The sequence below is a fragment of the Hirundo rustica genome, chromosome 1, assembly GCF_015227805.2.
Source record: "Hirundo rustica isolate bHirRus1 chromosome 1, bHirRus1.pri.v3, whole genome shotgun sequence".
NCBI lineage: Eukaryota > Metazoa > Chordata > Aves > Passeriformes > Hirundinidae > Hirundo > Hirundo rustica.
The window spans coordinates 120457847-120475044 of NC_053450.1; the positions used below are offsets into that span (position 1 = coordinate 120457847).

At 40.3% G+C, this 17198-nt stretch overlaps 1 protein-coding gene across 1 annotated transcript; it reads left to right on the forward strand.

The window, feature by feature from the left end:
• The first annotated feature begins 530 nt into the window (after positions 1-530).
• On the forward strand, positions 531-14786 carry DAZL (deleted in azoospermia like). The gene is made up of 11 exons (XM_040070258.2): positions 531-673; positions 3538-3672; positions 3982-4073; positions 5433-5484; positions 8790-8856; positions 9183-9316; positions 10625-10705; positions 11145-11201; positions 12222-12323; positions 13062-13160; positions 13898-14786. The coding sequence occupies exons 1-11, from the start codon at positions 668-670 to the stop codon at positions 13949-13951; spliced, it is 879 nt and encodes a 292-aa protein (XP_039926192.1). The 5' UTR covers positions 531-667; the 3' UTR covers positions 13952-14786.
• The last annotated feature ends 2412 nt before the right edge of the window (positions 14787-17198 follow it).

A 17198-nucleotide genomic window follows, 5' to 3' on the forward strand; every position in this document is an offset into this window, starting at 1 on the left:
AGAGGTTTCCTTCTAGAAAGACCTTGGGCCACCGGTGATCAGACAGAACATAGGTGTTCAGCACAGGTGGTTACAGGATGGAGACAGGTTACTCTAGCACAGCTATATAGCATTGGTTCGCGACAATACTGATGAAAGAGCTACAGCTTTTTCTTCAAAGTGAGTGAAAGCCTCTTGAACAACACACCATTTTCAAAACTTCCACAAGCTCTTGTCAAAATGGCAGGACCTGCTGCTGCAATCACATGCACTCAACAGCATGTGAGCAACTTCCTGCACAACGGCGCCAGAGTCTAATTAGCAACCTAAATCCAACCCCACCCCCAAAAAAGGGGAAAAAAAAAAAAAAAAGAAAAGAAAATCCACGGTATTCTCGATCCTTTGTCTTCCAAAACTCAGACACCAAGTGACAAGAGCCAAGCGCCGCGAGGTGGGGGGTGCGACAATGAGTGTGAAGGGAGCAGAAGGTGTGGCCTCTTCCGAACCATCCCCCAATGGGGCTATTTAAGAAGAACGGGAATAGCTCCGACCGGCTTTTATAGACGTCGGGAATTTCAGGGTCAGAGAAAAGTGACTGTCTGCACTTAGTTTTCTTAAAAAGGTTCATACTGGTTTTGTTTTAAACCCCCTTTTTTAAGGCGTGTGAGTGCAGCCTCAGCTCCAGTGAATGATGGTGAGTAAACGCGTAAGGGGACCTATGCTGAGGCGGTGGGAAGTGGGATGATGGGGGGCGTTTGAATCCTGAACCCGTGTTCTACTTGCCTTGGTGGGACCCCCATCGGCCAGCGGAGCGGAGAGCCGACTAGTAACTTCTTTGGGTTCTTGGGGTGAGAAATGGGAATGCCCACAGCCGGAGTTGTGTCGCCTTGGAACGCGGTGAGAGGGCTAAAACCCCTGAGAGCCCTGAGGGCTACTAGCATTTTAACTGTCTTGAAGGTTTTAAAACCTTACGAGGTGAGCGGTTAGGGTCAATGAAGGAGTGAATTGAAAAGCCAAGGGCTTGTGCAGGGGAACGTCTGAGTCGTAGCCGTCGGCGTTATGGTCTGGGGAAGGCATGGCGACGGAAGACGCTTCACACTCATAAGCGGCCATTTTGTCACGGCGCTAATCGGCGTCGTCCTGCACGGCCGAGCGGGCGCTCCTCCGTCTGCCCGTGGCGGTGTACCCGGGCTGCGCGTACGGTCCGGCAGGAACCTTGCCGGGGGGTTGCGAACAGCTTCCATTGCCCTGAGCGCCAAACCTTCCTGCCCCGTCGGCGCTGGGCACCCGAGGTGTGAGGACGTAAAATGGCGGCCGTTGGCGGCGGCACCACGAGCGGCGCCTCGCTCGCCCGACGTTCCCCGGCCCGGCGTCCCTCACTGGCCAGAGCCAGGCCTGGCGTCGTGCGGAGTGTGGTGCGGGCTCCTCGGCTCGAACCAACATGCTGCTTGCTGTTTGTTCTTTCTATTTGAGAAACGTGATTTGCGACTGTAGCATTGACGCTTCAAACACTGTAGGAGTAAGGTGGTGTTTGGTGGTTTTTGTGGGGTTTTTTTGTGGGCTTTTTTTTTGGGGGGGGGGGGTGTGGGGGGGAATGTTTTTTGGTGTTTTTATTTATTCATTTATTTTTATACAGAAGTTATGCCTCGTAAGTGCCTAGCGTGCCGTGCTGGGCTGAGAGCTCCACTTAGTGCCCGGCGGGGAGGCTGCGGCGCCAGCCGTGTTCTTCGCTGAGGCACCGGCGCTGTCATGGGGACTGCGCTCGGAGTCCGCGCAGCGGGGAGTGGGTCGCGGGCTTTAAATGTCTCAATTAAAGAAAGAAAGAAAAAAAAAAAAAAACACCAAAAAAACCCCACAAACAAACAAAAAAACCCCAAAAAACCCACAACCCTAATCCTTACTTTTAAAGGAGAACGTGCTAAGGCCAGTGAGAATCCTGAGAATTCTTGGGCTGATGTGGACAAAAAAAAAAAAAAAAGTGACGGTTTTATGCTCCTGGATGAGCACGAAATGAGTGATGTTTGTAACACTTGGGTGGGTGGGTAGGTAGGTGTTTCCTCCACCTGGCCCAACGATCGTCCTTTTTCACCTTTTGCCACAAGTCTATAACTAGTCTCCCGACTACCGTAGGGGAGGTCCTTTTACCAGTTTCCCCGCATCAATTTAAACTTCATGCTTGTAGGAATGTTAGAGAGCAAGCAGATTAATTTTATCTTTTGATGAGAGAAGAAAAAAAAAATCAAAACCCTGTTAATTCTGATAAGCTGAAAAACTGAAGAAACGCTAGTATTCGTGACATCTGGAAATTTGATTTTAAAGCTACTTCAAGAGATAAGACAAATTAGACTTATTTTAGAGTAATTTTAAAGAGGTGAGTCACTTCAGCTGATGCTGTAATTCCAGTTTAGCCAATCCATCATTGGCAGGATTTCCTACTTGAAAATTTGAGGTGGTTGAGGCTTTGGACACTGGTTCAGCAGCAGTGTGAGGCCTCTGCACAAAGTGCATGTGGACCAGTCATTTATATAGTGCTATGTTGGTAAAATTATTTGGGTTTAGATAAGACAGTAATTTTTTTTAATTGGCAAAGGTTTTCCATCACTGTACTGAAGACTTGAAAAGTGGTGTCAGAGGGAGATTATTTATTTATTTATTTAATCCTAGGAGACTTTTACCATTGCGCGTTTTTCATCTCTTTTTCAAGTTCTAGGAAATATGTATATTAGTAAATCTCATTTTTGATGTTGCCCAGCTTGCCCGAATGCCTAAGCAGTCTGTTTATTCTTTCTTTCAGGTACTTAATGTGTTATTAAAGAAGTTAATTTTCTTTGAAAATTCTGCATCATTAGTGTGAGACACAAATACTGCACTTCCATGGCAGCCAAGGCCAAGTGTGACAGGTGTACCAGCAGTATCTGTGGTTACCAGCTTCCTTGTGCTGGTTCTGGCACTTGCTGGGTGCCTCTGCTGAGAGCTGTTTCCTGTTTTAGGCTGCCAGAAAACTTGCACAACGAAGTGAATACCACTTCTAGCTTGGTTTGCTGAAACATCCAGAAAGAAAGAAATAGAAGCAACAGTTAGGTCAGCTTGAGGGTGTGTGAGTTGCCATCTCAGATTTTAGTTCAAATGCCCTTTAGCTGGGATTACAACCAGACAAAAGCAGAGTATCAGGTAGGTGAAAAACTGTGCACTTCATGTTGATATTCCTGCCAGATTTTGTAGAGCCAGTATAATTTGAATTGACAAGTATTAAAACTTCTTGTGCAGGAGGAGGTGCAGCAAAAGAGATGAGGGCAAATCCTGGTAGTAGCAACATTGGTCACAAAGCTTGCTTGATACAGTCTGGCAGGGCTGCTTAAAGTAGTCTAGACTAGATCTAGATTTAAATTTTTAAAACTACTTGGAATAATTACTTCAGGTTTTTTCCCCAATGAAAGATCCATTTGTGCTATTGAAATTCCTTGTCCCCTGCTATATCTGTAGGAAGCTGCAGGTGTTCTGGTGTCTTAAAGTGTAATCTAGTTGACTAAATTAAATATTTCTGTTTAAATTTTTTAGGCAGCACATGTGGAGACCCAGTGTTCAAGTGCCACGGAGGGCAGCGCCTATTCAGCAACAGTCAGTCAGGGCTATGTTTTACCAGAAGGAAAAATCATGCCAAACACCGTCTTCGTTGGTGGAATTGACATAAGGGTATATATACACTTGTAATTGTTTAAAATGGGTATAAGGGTACGTCAGTGGAAAATGGAATTTTCTCCTGTTTTGGTGTGGATTTTTTTACTTGTTTGTGGTGGTGGGCTTACTTTTTTGTATGTGTGTGCATTTACCAGTCTTAAAGATACTGAAATGTTGTGGGAGAATTCTGGAACATGTCTTCCAAAACTAACCTTTTGTTCTTATGCTAGTGGAAAAAAGGTTTAAAAATTGTACTGTCTGCTTTAAATCAATTCTAAGCAGGTGGATGTGTTTGAAGATGCTTAAGACCTTGTTTTCTTTTAGATGAATGAAGCAGAAATTCGGAGTGTCTTTGAACAATATGGTACTGTGAAGGAGGTGAAGGTCATCACTGACAGAACTGGTGTTTCAAAGGGGTGGGTAGAATATGAGTAGTTGTTTTAAGTTGCTCCTGTGGACAGCATTTTGTAGTAGGTGATATGAGCAGATACTTAGCAACACACTTGACATGCTTAAGTCTTAATGCTAGCTGCAGCTTTCTGTTGTAGTGAGTTAACACGGTGAAACCAGTAAATCTATAGTGCCCCCAACTAAATCTGTATAATCTTACAAAGAATAGCATGAATTTCCTGACTTCAGTCTCTCTGTTCAGGGAAAAAAAAAACCTGTCACTTAACCGTTGGAAACAGAGCTTAACTTGTGTGATGCTTACGCAGCCAATTCTTTTGTAGGACTCTTCTGCTGGCTAGAGGAGTTAAAAATCTGAGGACAGTTCAGGATGATTAAGAGAACTAAGATTCAGGGCAGTGGGTCTGCCCTCTCCTGACACTTGGGAATAAGTTCTAGAATAAAGCAGCCCAAAGTTGTTTGGGTGAAGAGTGAAACTAAGTATGTGAAGACTGTTGAAACAAGGGAAATTCCCTTTGAATTTATAGAAAAGTTCTGGACTACTGTGCTGAAACCCTTAAATAAGAAGATGAAGGCACTTACTCTGAGTTCTGGGGAAGCCATCACAATTTTGAGGTTATCCCTTATGAGAAGGAAGACCATATCGTCTTGAGGCTCCTTCCAGCCCAGTTTTTCTTAGATTCTATGCTTAGATCCTAGAATGTCACGTCTTTTTCTTCAGCATGTGTGGCAATGGAAGAGCTGGAAATAGAATTAATTTTCTCATATCCCTTTGCTAGTCCTCGAAGCAAACCCTGCTGTGCAGTTAGCCAGTGTATGTTATGAGTATTGATGATGATTTGGCTTATTCCATTAATGGGACACAGTTGTTACTATAATGCTCTGAAATGATGTTAATTGTATAGACTAATTGTATAAACTAGGGAGGCAGTGAAATAAATTGAAAAACTGCTTCAAGAACTGCTTCCGTCTCTGGTGTTACTGTTCCTATAATGCCTGCATCCATCCAGACCTCTATAGTAAATACAAAATTTAATAAGTCAGATCTTAGGGGTTTTTAAACTTTGTGAGTTGCAGATACCAACAGCAGTACTGATTTTGAGTAGTTAAAATGGAAAAGTAGCCCTTATTTCTATTTCATGTTATTCTAAAATCTGGCATTTAGTTTCTTTCCTCTGGCTCCACAATAGATACTGCTAGTTAGCAGTAAATAGATTTTTAGGCTGAATCATAAACTAATGTCCTTAGCTGATAATTTTGATGTGCAATATAGTGTACCTGGCATGTTTTTAACTTGCCTTGTTCAAAGGAATTTGGCTAACAATCAAGTTAAAGTGATTACTGAATAGTCTGTTCTTCCTTCTTAGATATGGATTTGTTTCTTTCCTGGACAATGTGGATGTTCAAAAGATAGTTGAGGTAAGCTCTTGTCCAAATTACTTGAAGTTGTTGTACGAAGGCTGGAGACAAGTTTGCAAGAAGCCAAGTTACATACCTTGTAGAGTAAGTTAGGACACAAAGTCTAAGGCTGCCCAAAAAGTAAACTTTCTAAAATGTGTACTGGTGGTAAAATATTTATGTATTTGCTTAAGTAAGAAGCAAAATTAGTTTTCAGCTAATTAGCTTTTAGCCTGGTGTCGAACATCTCATGTCATTTGTTTCTGATAGCTCTCATTTATTTATATGCTTGAAAGCCTTGAGTGTGTTTGGCTGCTTGCTGTTTGTAGTGGATGATTATCATAGAACCCTTGTGCTTATGGCAGAAGCAGAGACATTTAGTTATTGGGATGTTTTGGTTTAAGATAATTCAAGTGGCACACTCTAAAATGAGTAATCTCTCCTTAGGTTAACCATTCCCTTTCCATCAATAAGGAGAAACAAATATGGATAGATATGAGTGAAAAAAATAAGGAGTAGTGTAACAGTAACAGTGACTAGTTACAAAGTTGCTGAAATCTCCTGGACTCCCAGGCAGCAAAGACAAAATGATGGAGTGACACCTCCCTCCCCCAAAATGATGGCCTCTGCCAGCTGACTGACTGTCCAGGGACAAGGGGAAAATGGTGACAACCCTCCCACTTCTTGTCTCTTCATTGAGGAATGCAGCTGGCACTCTCCAGCAGCTGGTACTTGGTCAGGGGCTAGGACTCCCAGAAGGGTTTGCCTTCCTTGGCAGCAGTCAGCCAGGCAAGGCTGGGCAGCTGAGCTGCTGCAGCTCTGCCTTAACTTCTGTGGGGCTGCTCCATGGTGGCAGTATTTGCATTAAGCCAGTCCAAGATGCAAAAGAGAAACAAAAGATGGGGGGAAAAACATCCAAAAGCAGAGCCTTTGCCTTGAGCAAAGACCATGAGGGAAGGGAGAGTGCTCTGTTTGCTTCAGCCTTTGAAAGGCTGGGGCACTTGCCCTACTCTGCCCCTTGGTTCTGTTTTCTGGCTCCAGAGTCTTAAGAGAGAGTAGCAATTTCAGGCACAGATAGTTGAAATACAATAACATTTTGGGTTACCTAGGGCATAGGAGTAACAGTATCATGGAGGACAGTATTAGTTTTTTACTTATGTCTCAGTAGTTGAAATACATTTCTATAGCAGTATTTGTGAGTTTGGATGCTATCTGGAGTGCAGGTATTTTTTTTAAGCCTCCTAGATTGTGCTGCAGCTGTTCCCATGTCATCATATAGTTTTCCTGTAGCTAACACAGGAGATGAAGGGGTAGAACTGCTGAAGCCCTTCTAATCTTGGGAGTTTGCTTATCAGAGAAGTTTTAAATTTCAGTGCTTAAAACCAAATCAGTTACTTGGTTCTGATAGACTTGAACAGGTCACAAAACACTGACAAAGCTTTTATTTTCCCTTTTTCTCTCCACACTGAATACAGTAACTGAAAATAATGTGTGTTGAAATACTTGCCTCTTTGAAGCCTTTGCCTCAGAAAACTCCTGTGTCTCTGGAGGATGAACAGTCTCTCATTTGTTTCTGATGCTCTTAGATAGGGAAGTAGATCAGAAAGACAGAACCAGATGGATGTGCCAGGCATAAATGTAGCGTTCTGTGATGTGCAGATGTGTTTACTGGCCATCTAGCTCCATCAGTGGGAAGAGAACATGTTTGAATAAAGTGGAGAGTAGTGAAACTCCAGCAGGAGATCTTGATTCTCACCAAAAGATATTAAAAGCTTCCTGTTACTCGATGGTCTGATGACAAAAATACACAGTGGCTGCTGTACTGAGCAATAGACTTCATCTGAGAACACCTTTTTATTACAGATTGCGTTTGTTATGCTACATTAGTGTAGAATGCTTGCTCTGAGGTAAAATTCCTATGGAGACCTCTTGAGTAGCATTGACATTTGTGCAATGTACATTGTTGATTTTCTTCTTCAAAGCTGAAGCCTGCAGTGTTCCTCTATTAATACAGTACTCACTGATGTGGGTTTGTATACCAGAGGTCTTGGAAGACCCAGAGGCATATGATGGATTTTCAGTGCACACTTCAGGTCTGCAGGCAGTAAAAATTCCTGCCTTGTCAGGAAGAAGCATGTTCAGCTAGGAATAATCTTAAAAAACCTGTTGGCTTTTGGAGGGGATGGAAGAAAGGAAGATATTAACATTGGTGTTGCAGAGCTCAAATTAAAAGCAAAGGTTACTGCGCTAAATCACTTCACTGAATGGTTACAGCGTTTTCTGTGAATAAACACGATGGAGCCTCTCTGTAGCTAAAATTACTCCTTATTCCTGTGTTTATCTGTCTGTTCAGCAAGGCTTTGTAGCCTTGTTCAGCCTGACAGTGTTTTTCTTCTGCTTTAGGTCTGTAACTGCACTCTGGTCCATCATGAATCTGTTTGCAGTTCAGAATGGAAAGTTGTCTTCTGTTTAGTGGGGGAGGCCTGTCTCCCAGGAGTTCTCATTGTAGAGATGGAAATGGTAGTTGCATGATTTTGGACACAATAGGATTCCAGAATTAATTAAATGCCCAGAATCAACCAACTAAGACACCTTTCCTTGTGAAAAAAAAAATCAAAAAACATCAACCTGGTCAGGTTATTGCATGATTTTCCACCTCCATATATCTCTTGAATCATCTTTTCATACTGATAGAAATTAGGATGACCAAGGTTTTTTTTAATTGTTATATTTCTGCTTATTTTTACAGGCAACAATAAAGTTGCTGTTGTCTGTTCAAAGCACTGCCTTTAGTAGAAATGGGAGAAGATTGCAAAACCACATATTTTCTTCTGAAACAGGCACTTCTGTAGAGTTGCATGCCATAGAGGATCTAGACAGACTGTCTGCATCCAATACTGACTTGAATGCTTGGTACTAAAATTGTGCTAATAGAGCTAAATCTAAAATCTTTTGCTAGAAATCGAAGACTGGTCACTCTCCCTTGATACTCTCACTGAGACAGGAGTACTTAAACCGGTGTGTATAGAACCAGGCGGCTCTGATGGTCACTGATACATAGTTGCAAATTCGAGTAATGCATGTTGCTATTAGGGCAAGTGATACATAATTTTGGAGGGTCAGTGAGTAGGCAGATAGCTGACTTGAGGATGCTGCAGGAAATCTGGGGTAAAAGGCATATGGTGTTGAGAGAGGAGACTGGAGGCTGTTGAATCTTTTTGAGAGTTGATGTACTGTGGTGTAGAAGCAGAGTCTGGTCTCTTTAAAAGCCCACAAACCTCTCACCTTGCTGATGCCCAGCTTACAGAGAATAACCTGTCTTTCAGTCACAAATCAACTTCCACGGTAAAAAGCTGAAACTGGGGCCAGCAATCAGAAAACAACAAAACCTAAGTAAGTATAATTAAATAAATTTGTTAACATTTCAGGTATAACAATATAACAGAGTTTTTTCTTAATTATACATCTTTATCCTTGCAAATACTTCTTATCTGATGCAGTGTGTATATTTCAGTTAAACCTTGGTTCTGACTTCTGTGACCTCACTTGTATGATGTTGTTTTAAAAAGAGTGGGGTTGGTAACACAATAGAATATAGTTAATATTGAGTTAAATTTAAGAGTCAAAACCCTTAGGGTTTTTTTAAACTTGAATTCAGATTCCTAATAAAATACACATAGTAATGTCTTAATGCTATTCTTTATCTGTTTTGAAACAAGATTCCTGTGTGCATCCCAGACAATTAGTTCTTGGTCCTCCTCCACCACAGTTCCAGAGTGTGTGGGGTAATCAGAGTATGGAGACGTACGTGCAGCCTCCAACTGTCATGAACCCAGTAACCCCCTATGTTCAGGTAAGACTGCTCCTGACACTGATTTTTAATCATAATTAAGAATTTTTTGAAGGTGCAAGCATGTACGACTTTTGGAGTATGTATTGAGATTCCAATCTGATCTTACCTGCCTGTTTTCATATTGCCTTCTCCAGTAAGAAGCACCCAACTTCAAACCACTTCAAAGGAATGCCAGCAACCTTGAAAATTTGATTCAGTGATGTTAAACAAGAGGGATATACCCTTTAAGAATGAGAACTGTTGAAAGTGGAGGGAAGATTGAGTTATTATTGCCTGTCGCAGATGCAGTTCACAAATGAAATGTATCCAGATATTTAATGTGTTGCTGTCCTGCTTCAGAATAAACTACAAAATTTAAAATGTATTTTTGTAAACTAAGAGTGGGATCAAAAGTTATCTCAGGTACTTTTCTCTTCTCCTAGCCAAATATATTCTTGGTTTTAAACTGCCGTTGTGTTACAAGAACACCGCGTTTCAGCATCTGCTGTTAATAGCTGTGCCCAGCACAGTATTGCCTGCAGGACATCACTGTACTGGTACTTCAGATGAGCATTCCTACTGAGGTGTGGGTACAGTGGATATGAGTCTTGTGCTGTGAGTGAACCAGATCAAGCTCTCTTTCTGCATTAGCCTCTATGATGGAGCAGTCTTGTTTTGTATCTTAAACAAATCTTAATAATTTTAATAATTAATCTTAAACAAAGAGGAAGAACAAGCTTGCAGAAATACTTTCTTCCTGGGCAGAGAGCTTGATAATATATTCTTGATGATTCTCTTTAAGTTTATTAATTTAAGAGAATTAATTCTCTTAAATGTTAAAACATGCCTTTAACTATTCTCTGAATAATCTGAGAACGTTCCAGGTACACACCGTGTCAGAGTACTTACAGGAAAGAAATACTAGGAAATTGTCTTAATTGGAGTACTTAGCTTCCTAGAAACTGATCCTTCAGACTGTACTCCATTATTTCATAGTACTCAGTCTGCTTCAAATCTACTTCTCAAAGTTTATGGCATGACTTGCACTCCTGAAATTACTTAAAAGATCAGTTACAAGCAGATATGGGGTTTTTAGATATATAAGACACTTGGAATCTCACTTTATAGACGTTATTAGTGCCTGAAGTGCTGAGGCAAGACCTGTGGGAATTCTAAGGGTTGCTTTTGAATAGAGAGCTTAGTCTGCACAGGAATTGAAATTACAGTGTAACTTCTAAAAATGTGCTCCTGGCTAATACCTCTACTAATATCATACTTGTATCTTGCTTCAAACTTGCGGGTTTTTTTTAAAAAAAGCTTTATTTGCAGCCTTATCCATACAGTTCATCACCAGCTGTAGTGCTGAAGCAGCAAGTTCCCATAGGGTATCAACCAGCTTACAACTATCAGGTATGTAAAGTTTTAGTAGAAGCAGAAAACCTGTTGCATACATGACAAAACTGGAGTGAAGTGTTAACTGGAGTCTGATCTTTCTGTGCTTCTCATTCCTTGAAATTTATTTTCCTTCCGTTCTTCACAGCTACCAAAGCAAAACCAAAATAGTAATGAAAACTGTTTAGTAACTTAGCATACTTTTTTATTTTTATAGTTTTATTTTTTTTTCAATATACAGTGATAAAACAACTTTCAGATTAGGAAAAAAGTGCATGAGTTAGCAGTACATGTGGGAGGGAGCTTTGCATTTGAACATGCTGTTGTGTGGGGTGTTAGGTACTTGGGATCAGAATCTCAGCAGGTGATACAGCGATTGATGTATATATTCTACAGGGCAGTTGTCTGTATTGGAATGAATGAATAAAAGGTGGTTCTTGTCCAATTTTTCTTTAAGGCTCAACCGCAGTGGCTTCCTGGGGAGCAAAGAAATTATGTAATACCTCCAGCTCCGGTAAGCCTACGAAGTTAGACTTCTGAAACAGCCTTCTTGCATGGCACTTTTTTTTTTTTTTTAATCAAGCTGTAAAAACAAAGTCTGTTTATTGTCTGGATCTGTATAATCTGGTCTACAAAAATCTGTAATTGCTGATGAGAGTATGTAGTTCAGAATTTCTACTGATGTGGTGCTTTTTAGAGTTACCTGGCAGAACAGATCTTCCTGATTTTGACATTATTCTACATGTTCTAGTCACAGAACTGTGGAATTTTAACCAAAATGGAGTTGGTTTTTCAGGAAAAGTTGAAGGAAAAATAAGTTGACTTGTACAATTTTTTTTTTTTTTCTAAATTTAGAGTCTTCTTGTTCTTGGCAAATACTGGTGATTTTTTTTTTCCTTTGCTCCTTTCAACAGGTTTCTCAGGCTGCTACAAACTGTAGATGGTGCTGCTGGCCTCTAAAAAAATTCCTTGTTTTCTGTGACTTAATTTGAGTAATCTTTCCATGAGAAAGGGGAAAAAATACTATCTTTGTTTAACAGTGTCAGAATTTAAACCTTCCCCCTGGGCATTTTTGTGTTCTTTAGGTATATTTACTGACTGCAGTTTTGATTAAGTGTTTAAAAGCTGTAATAATTAATTTTATTCTGAATGGTATTATTTTTCTGGTTTTTTTTAATAACATCCATGGATGTGATACAGCCATAGCGTATCACTTTACAATTCAATGGTGCTGCAGGTCAAATGTTTTTAGAGTAGGTGTGCCTGAAGTTTTCACTGTTAAATGTTAAAAGCTTGATCGTAGGAGCAGACAACTGTTCTAGACCTGTCTCAGTTAAGCAACTCTAAGTAGCATTCTTAACTGTTTTAGTAATACAGGTCATGACACGGTATTTCCTCCACTCATGAAACTTAGCAAAACTGCAAAGATAAACTTGGCACAGTTTATGGATAGATGGGGATCATATCTGTGGACCATAATTGTGCATATTTTCCCAGTGTTACTGAAACACTGTAATACTGTAAAATTCTACAGGTTTATACTTCAGTAAACTATCATGGCCCTGAGGATCAAGGATTTATACAGGTGGAATGTGCCATTGCGGAGCCCACGCAGTTGCGTAACAGCCCACAGAAGGTAAGTGCTTTCTCAAAACTTTAATGTTCTTTATCATAAATGCCATCCCCGTTGCACATGAGGGTTGTGTAGCTTTGTCAAGGGCCTTGGACAGATACCCTAGAAATCAAGGTTGTAGCTGCTACTTTGAGCCAATTGTGAAGTCCCGTGTATCTGATTTCTGTGTATAACTTCAGAAGTCTCACCTTTCCTTGAAACTGTTAGTGCTTGTTTGCAATGCTGAGGGCTGGATAAAAGTGTAGGTTTTACTTGAGTAAGTCTACTGACAAGACTTTGCTTGATCTGTGGAAATTCCAGGGAAAATTACAGGTACTAAAAGAGTAAATTCGACAGCACTGCCTGCTATCTTAGGTAGATCTATTTTAAGCTTCAAATATCTGACTTGGTAACTTTCTCCCTTTCTCACTGTTCTGTGGAAGGTGGCCCCAGTTTAGCAAACAGTTGGCTGTGAATTCAGTCTCCTAAAGGAGAAATTTCATTTCTCAGCTGTCAGCCTAATCCGCAAGAGAACTGGCATGTCACTGATTAGAATTGTTATGCTGTAACACTGAAGTGGGATAACAAGTTACTAATACTAAAAGATTAGAGGGGGGAGAAGAAAATTGCAAGTACCTCAGGGAACACAAGGCAATTGGGGAATCCTGATAGCAAAGTAAACCCTGGGACACACTGGCATTGCTAGCTAGTAATGCCCTTACTAAGAAAATCGGTATTGATACACCTATAACTGTATTTCAGAAGTCTGTGGATAGGGGCATGCAAACAGTATTATCCTGTCTGTCTAATCCTGAGAACCAGCTGACAAATGACTTTATATCACAAGACAACAACGTAAAGGTATGTAGTGAAAACAAAATGACGTCCTTGAAACATAACTGGACCTTCAATGTGCTCACCTACAGGATACCATAAAGATGAAGGGATTCATATCTGTGAATGCCACTTGAATTTTTTCTTCCTTGTACATCCTCTGATATGTATGGGTTTGGCTCTCAGTTGTTTAACGGTGGAAAGAAGTGCTGAAATTGGATTCAGTGGGTTTAATCAGGACAGCATAAAAAATTGCTCAACAGTCAACTAAGGAACAATTAGAGCATAAGTCTGGCTAGTTGTTTCTCAGTGGCATGACTGAAAGCAGTAGGTGACTCCCTAGTTCAGACAGAGGATATTGAGTTTAAACCTTGATAGTCTGTACAGTGAAGTAGCTATTGTGGATGGTGGCTAATTATGCTTTGTCTCTGCTTTAATCAATCAATTGTAGTCCAGGTTGTTAGGTGGTTGTCATATTTTTGCTGTGTGTGTTCAGTCTTTGTAGATTTGCAGTTTCTGATTACGTTCCAAGTCGTGTAATTTCAGGTTGTTAATTTCTAAGAACTTGCTTCCTTTTGGTAAAAGGACAGATATGTGAACTTAACAGGTGCACTCTGAAATGGGAATGTGGAAGCTGTTTTGTCACTTTTGGAGAGGGGTGAATAGAGTACAGAGTGCCTGGAGATAGTTTTTGTAAAACTTTGGTTGTTTTATTCTGATTAATTGAATTTTTTTTTCTTGTCCTCTCTTCTATCCCATCCCAGGAGAGTAAGGCATACCACTTGAGAAAAGGAAGGACATTACACAAAAACATTTGATCAACAAAGACTTTGAAGTAGCTAAATTAATTAACTAGATGGTAATACAGTTCATTTTAAGATTACAGAGTGTTAACATTTCTCAAAGTTACTTAAAGTTATGTTTGTGCTCATGTTCTACCTGTTTTGTTGCTGTTGTTGTTGTTTGAGTAGTTTGAAGTTGTAAGAATTGATAAACTTCAGTGTTACTGTTTTGTGTGCTTCCCCTGATAAGTGACTGGAACGTTAAAGAGTTTATATGTTTGCTGTATGTGGATTTTTCTCTGAGCTTTAAGGTACAGTTTGCATATTACACATGGTTTTTGTTAACTACAATTTGACTCATACTGACCAGTTAACTCCTGCAGTTTAAAAATCGAAGTAGTTATTTGCCCAAGAGAATATATTTTAAGACTGAGTTTTTAAATCAATGCAAAAGAAGTTGAGAAGCTATAACTGAGCTGAAGCCCTGTAAGTCCTGGTTGCCTTTAGACAACATAATCAATGTGATTATGTTCATTGATGACAGTCTTATGTACCTGCAGTCTTAAGCATCGCTGCTATTTTTGGGTAAGTAATGAAGAGAATCCTATAATTCCTGTATGTAACTTAAAATGCAAGAATGTTATCTGTATTGGACACTCAGTCAGCCAATACAAGATTTTTTACTTGAAAAATCTTAGCAATACCTGTATTTTAAACTTCTGAGAAAATACTGCACTTAAATAAGCTTTTGTTATGTGATGCAAACTGTTAATCAAAGAATATATGTATGACTGTTTTAATATAAATCATGTAGATTTTAGGTGTGTATTGTGAAACAGTGAAATAAATTTTTACTTTGCCTTGGTTTCCTAAATTTCTGGTGTGACAAATCTAAATAATAACTTATTAAATCTGTTAAAAACTTATTACTCTGTAAGATTTCCAGTTATTATAAATCTATAGTAACAAGCCTTCATTTTGTGTAGATACTAGCTGAAGTTTCAAAAGAGCAGAATTGAGAAAAGAGAGCAGTCTTGTATGTTGGGTCCTAGCTTGTTTTTTTTTCTGCTGCTCAGACACCTCAGTCTCTCCAGAAAATAAAAGAAAACAATGCCTCTCTTGTTAAGGATGTATATATGAGGCTATTTAGGACTGCGTGTTCAGCTTTGAATTTTCAGAAGGTTTCGAGATAGTAATGGCTGGACAAAGGCTTAGCCAGAAATATGTATTAGTGGGATATCTAGAAGGGAACTGGATATGTGAGGGAATATGGCTAGAGCAAGTGTCCAAGAAGGACTGCTTCTCAGGAGTGTTCTGGATAAAGCTTTATTGAAGGAGGATGGGGGAGAATGATGATAAAAAATTTTGAGCCACTTTATGCAGCTTTGTACCAATGTTCTGATAGCATAAATTAACTTGGAAAAAACAAAGCCCATACTAGTTTCTCTACTCACTGTTTCATGTTACTGAAGATAATATTAAGTGTTCCCATGATACTGATTTACCATGGGTTTTTTTTTTCAGACTGCTGTTTTAAAGATAGTGGCTTGATTGTGCTTAACTTCTGTGTTTTTTTTAACAAGGGTTTTTCTAGTATTGAATCAGGACCCTGTCCTTTCCAACTTTCAGTATCTAAACCGTCTGCATGTGTTTTCAAAGTTATGATGTCAGTTTAGTGATAAAGGGTAATTGTTTCTTTGCAAATGCAGATTTCTTTTTGGCTTGATGTTTTAGGTTGACTAGGTTGCCCCAGGCCTTACCTGAGGTTTTCTGCTGTAGCTCTAGAAAATACAAAGGGCCCTGTGCATAGCTGTCTCATGGAAGAGTCCCACCACCAAAAGAAGGGATTAAACCAGGAGATGGCTACACAGATTGTATGTTTTCTGTTTATTTGACTGCCTGTTATGCACAGGACCCTCTGGTGAACAAATTGATTTTATTTGAAATTTGTTGGACTGGACTGTTACAAGCATGATGAGAGGTTTTATCACAGGGGAATAGCCAAGGCCTTAGGAGTACCATTTATTTTTTCTTCCATTAGATCATGTGCTGGTTCTGCTAGCTGCTTACCTGAAGAGAATTGAATTTTTTCTTTAGTTATAACTAAACCCATGCGTTTTTAATGTTCTTTTGAAATACCTGTCTTGGTTTGGGACAAATTTGGGAGAAAACCCCTGTAGAGGATCCCTCTAAGGAAGCAAGCCCAAGTGGCCCCTCCCTCCAACTGGTCCGGAAAAAAAGACCTCTTTGGAGAAAAGTGGAAAAAACTATTTTACTAAACAAATGAAGTGCATACAAGTATAAAGAATGAATAATATGAAACAATAAAACCTCTCCTTCTGAAGTGAGATGGCAAATTGAGAAAGTCCTTGCCGTGGGTGTAGCTCGGCTCTCTCTCGGACTCTCCTCAGTCCCAGTCTTTCCGGCGCTGCTGGAAAATGCCGAGGTCCAGGCCCCGGTGGGCCGCAGGTGCAGCCCCCAGTGTTCCCCTGGGTTTTCAGTCTAGAGCAGGTTTAAACAGTTCCAAGAAAAAGGAAAATAAACAGTCCAGGGAACTTCTCTGCTCTAGCTAGCTGAAACTAACTAAAAGCAAAAAAAAAAAAAATCTCTGTCCTGCAGTCTCTCCAAGCCTCTGCCGAACACGCTGTCCGCAGAAGAATGTGGAGGAGTCGGGCAGTTTTCTCAAAACAAACTCGGCGCTTCTCTTTGCTCTTAGAACCAGTCTTAAAGGCACAGGACTCAATATACAGCACAAACAGAACAGACGACTGGGGATACAAGCATCGTAAAGTTACCCTAGGACAATACCTTATAACACATAACAAAGCATAACACAAAACCAATAGCTGAATCTTTCCTGTTGCATTCAGAAAGTTGTGTTATAAATGAGAACACCAAATTCGATAAATCAAAATTTGGAATTTTATTAAGAGACAAAATAACAGTCTCGGACAGCCACAATTAAAAGGACAGCGTCGAGCCCGGGGTCGGTGCCGGGTGAACAACGATAACACACTCTGCCAGTCTGTTATCCCCCAAGTTCACATCTGGGGTTTGCAGCAGCCTCTTTTTATACACTGGATCGCGGAGAGAGACCTGAGATGATGTAAGTCCTCCATCCGAGGCAGCTTCATTAAGTATGCAAGTTTCAGTTCTAAGAGTCTGAATGGATCAGCGGAGGAGGACAATGCTGTCGATGGTCGGTTCCAGGTGTGGTGTAGACATGCTGATTTTGGCCGGAGACCATCTAGATACAGATCTGAAACTATCATCGGGTTCTCTG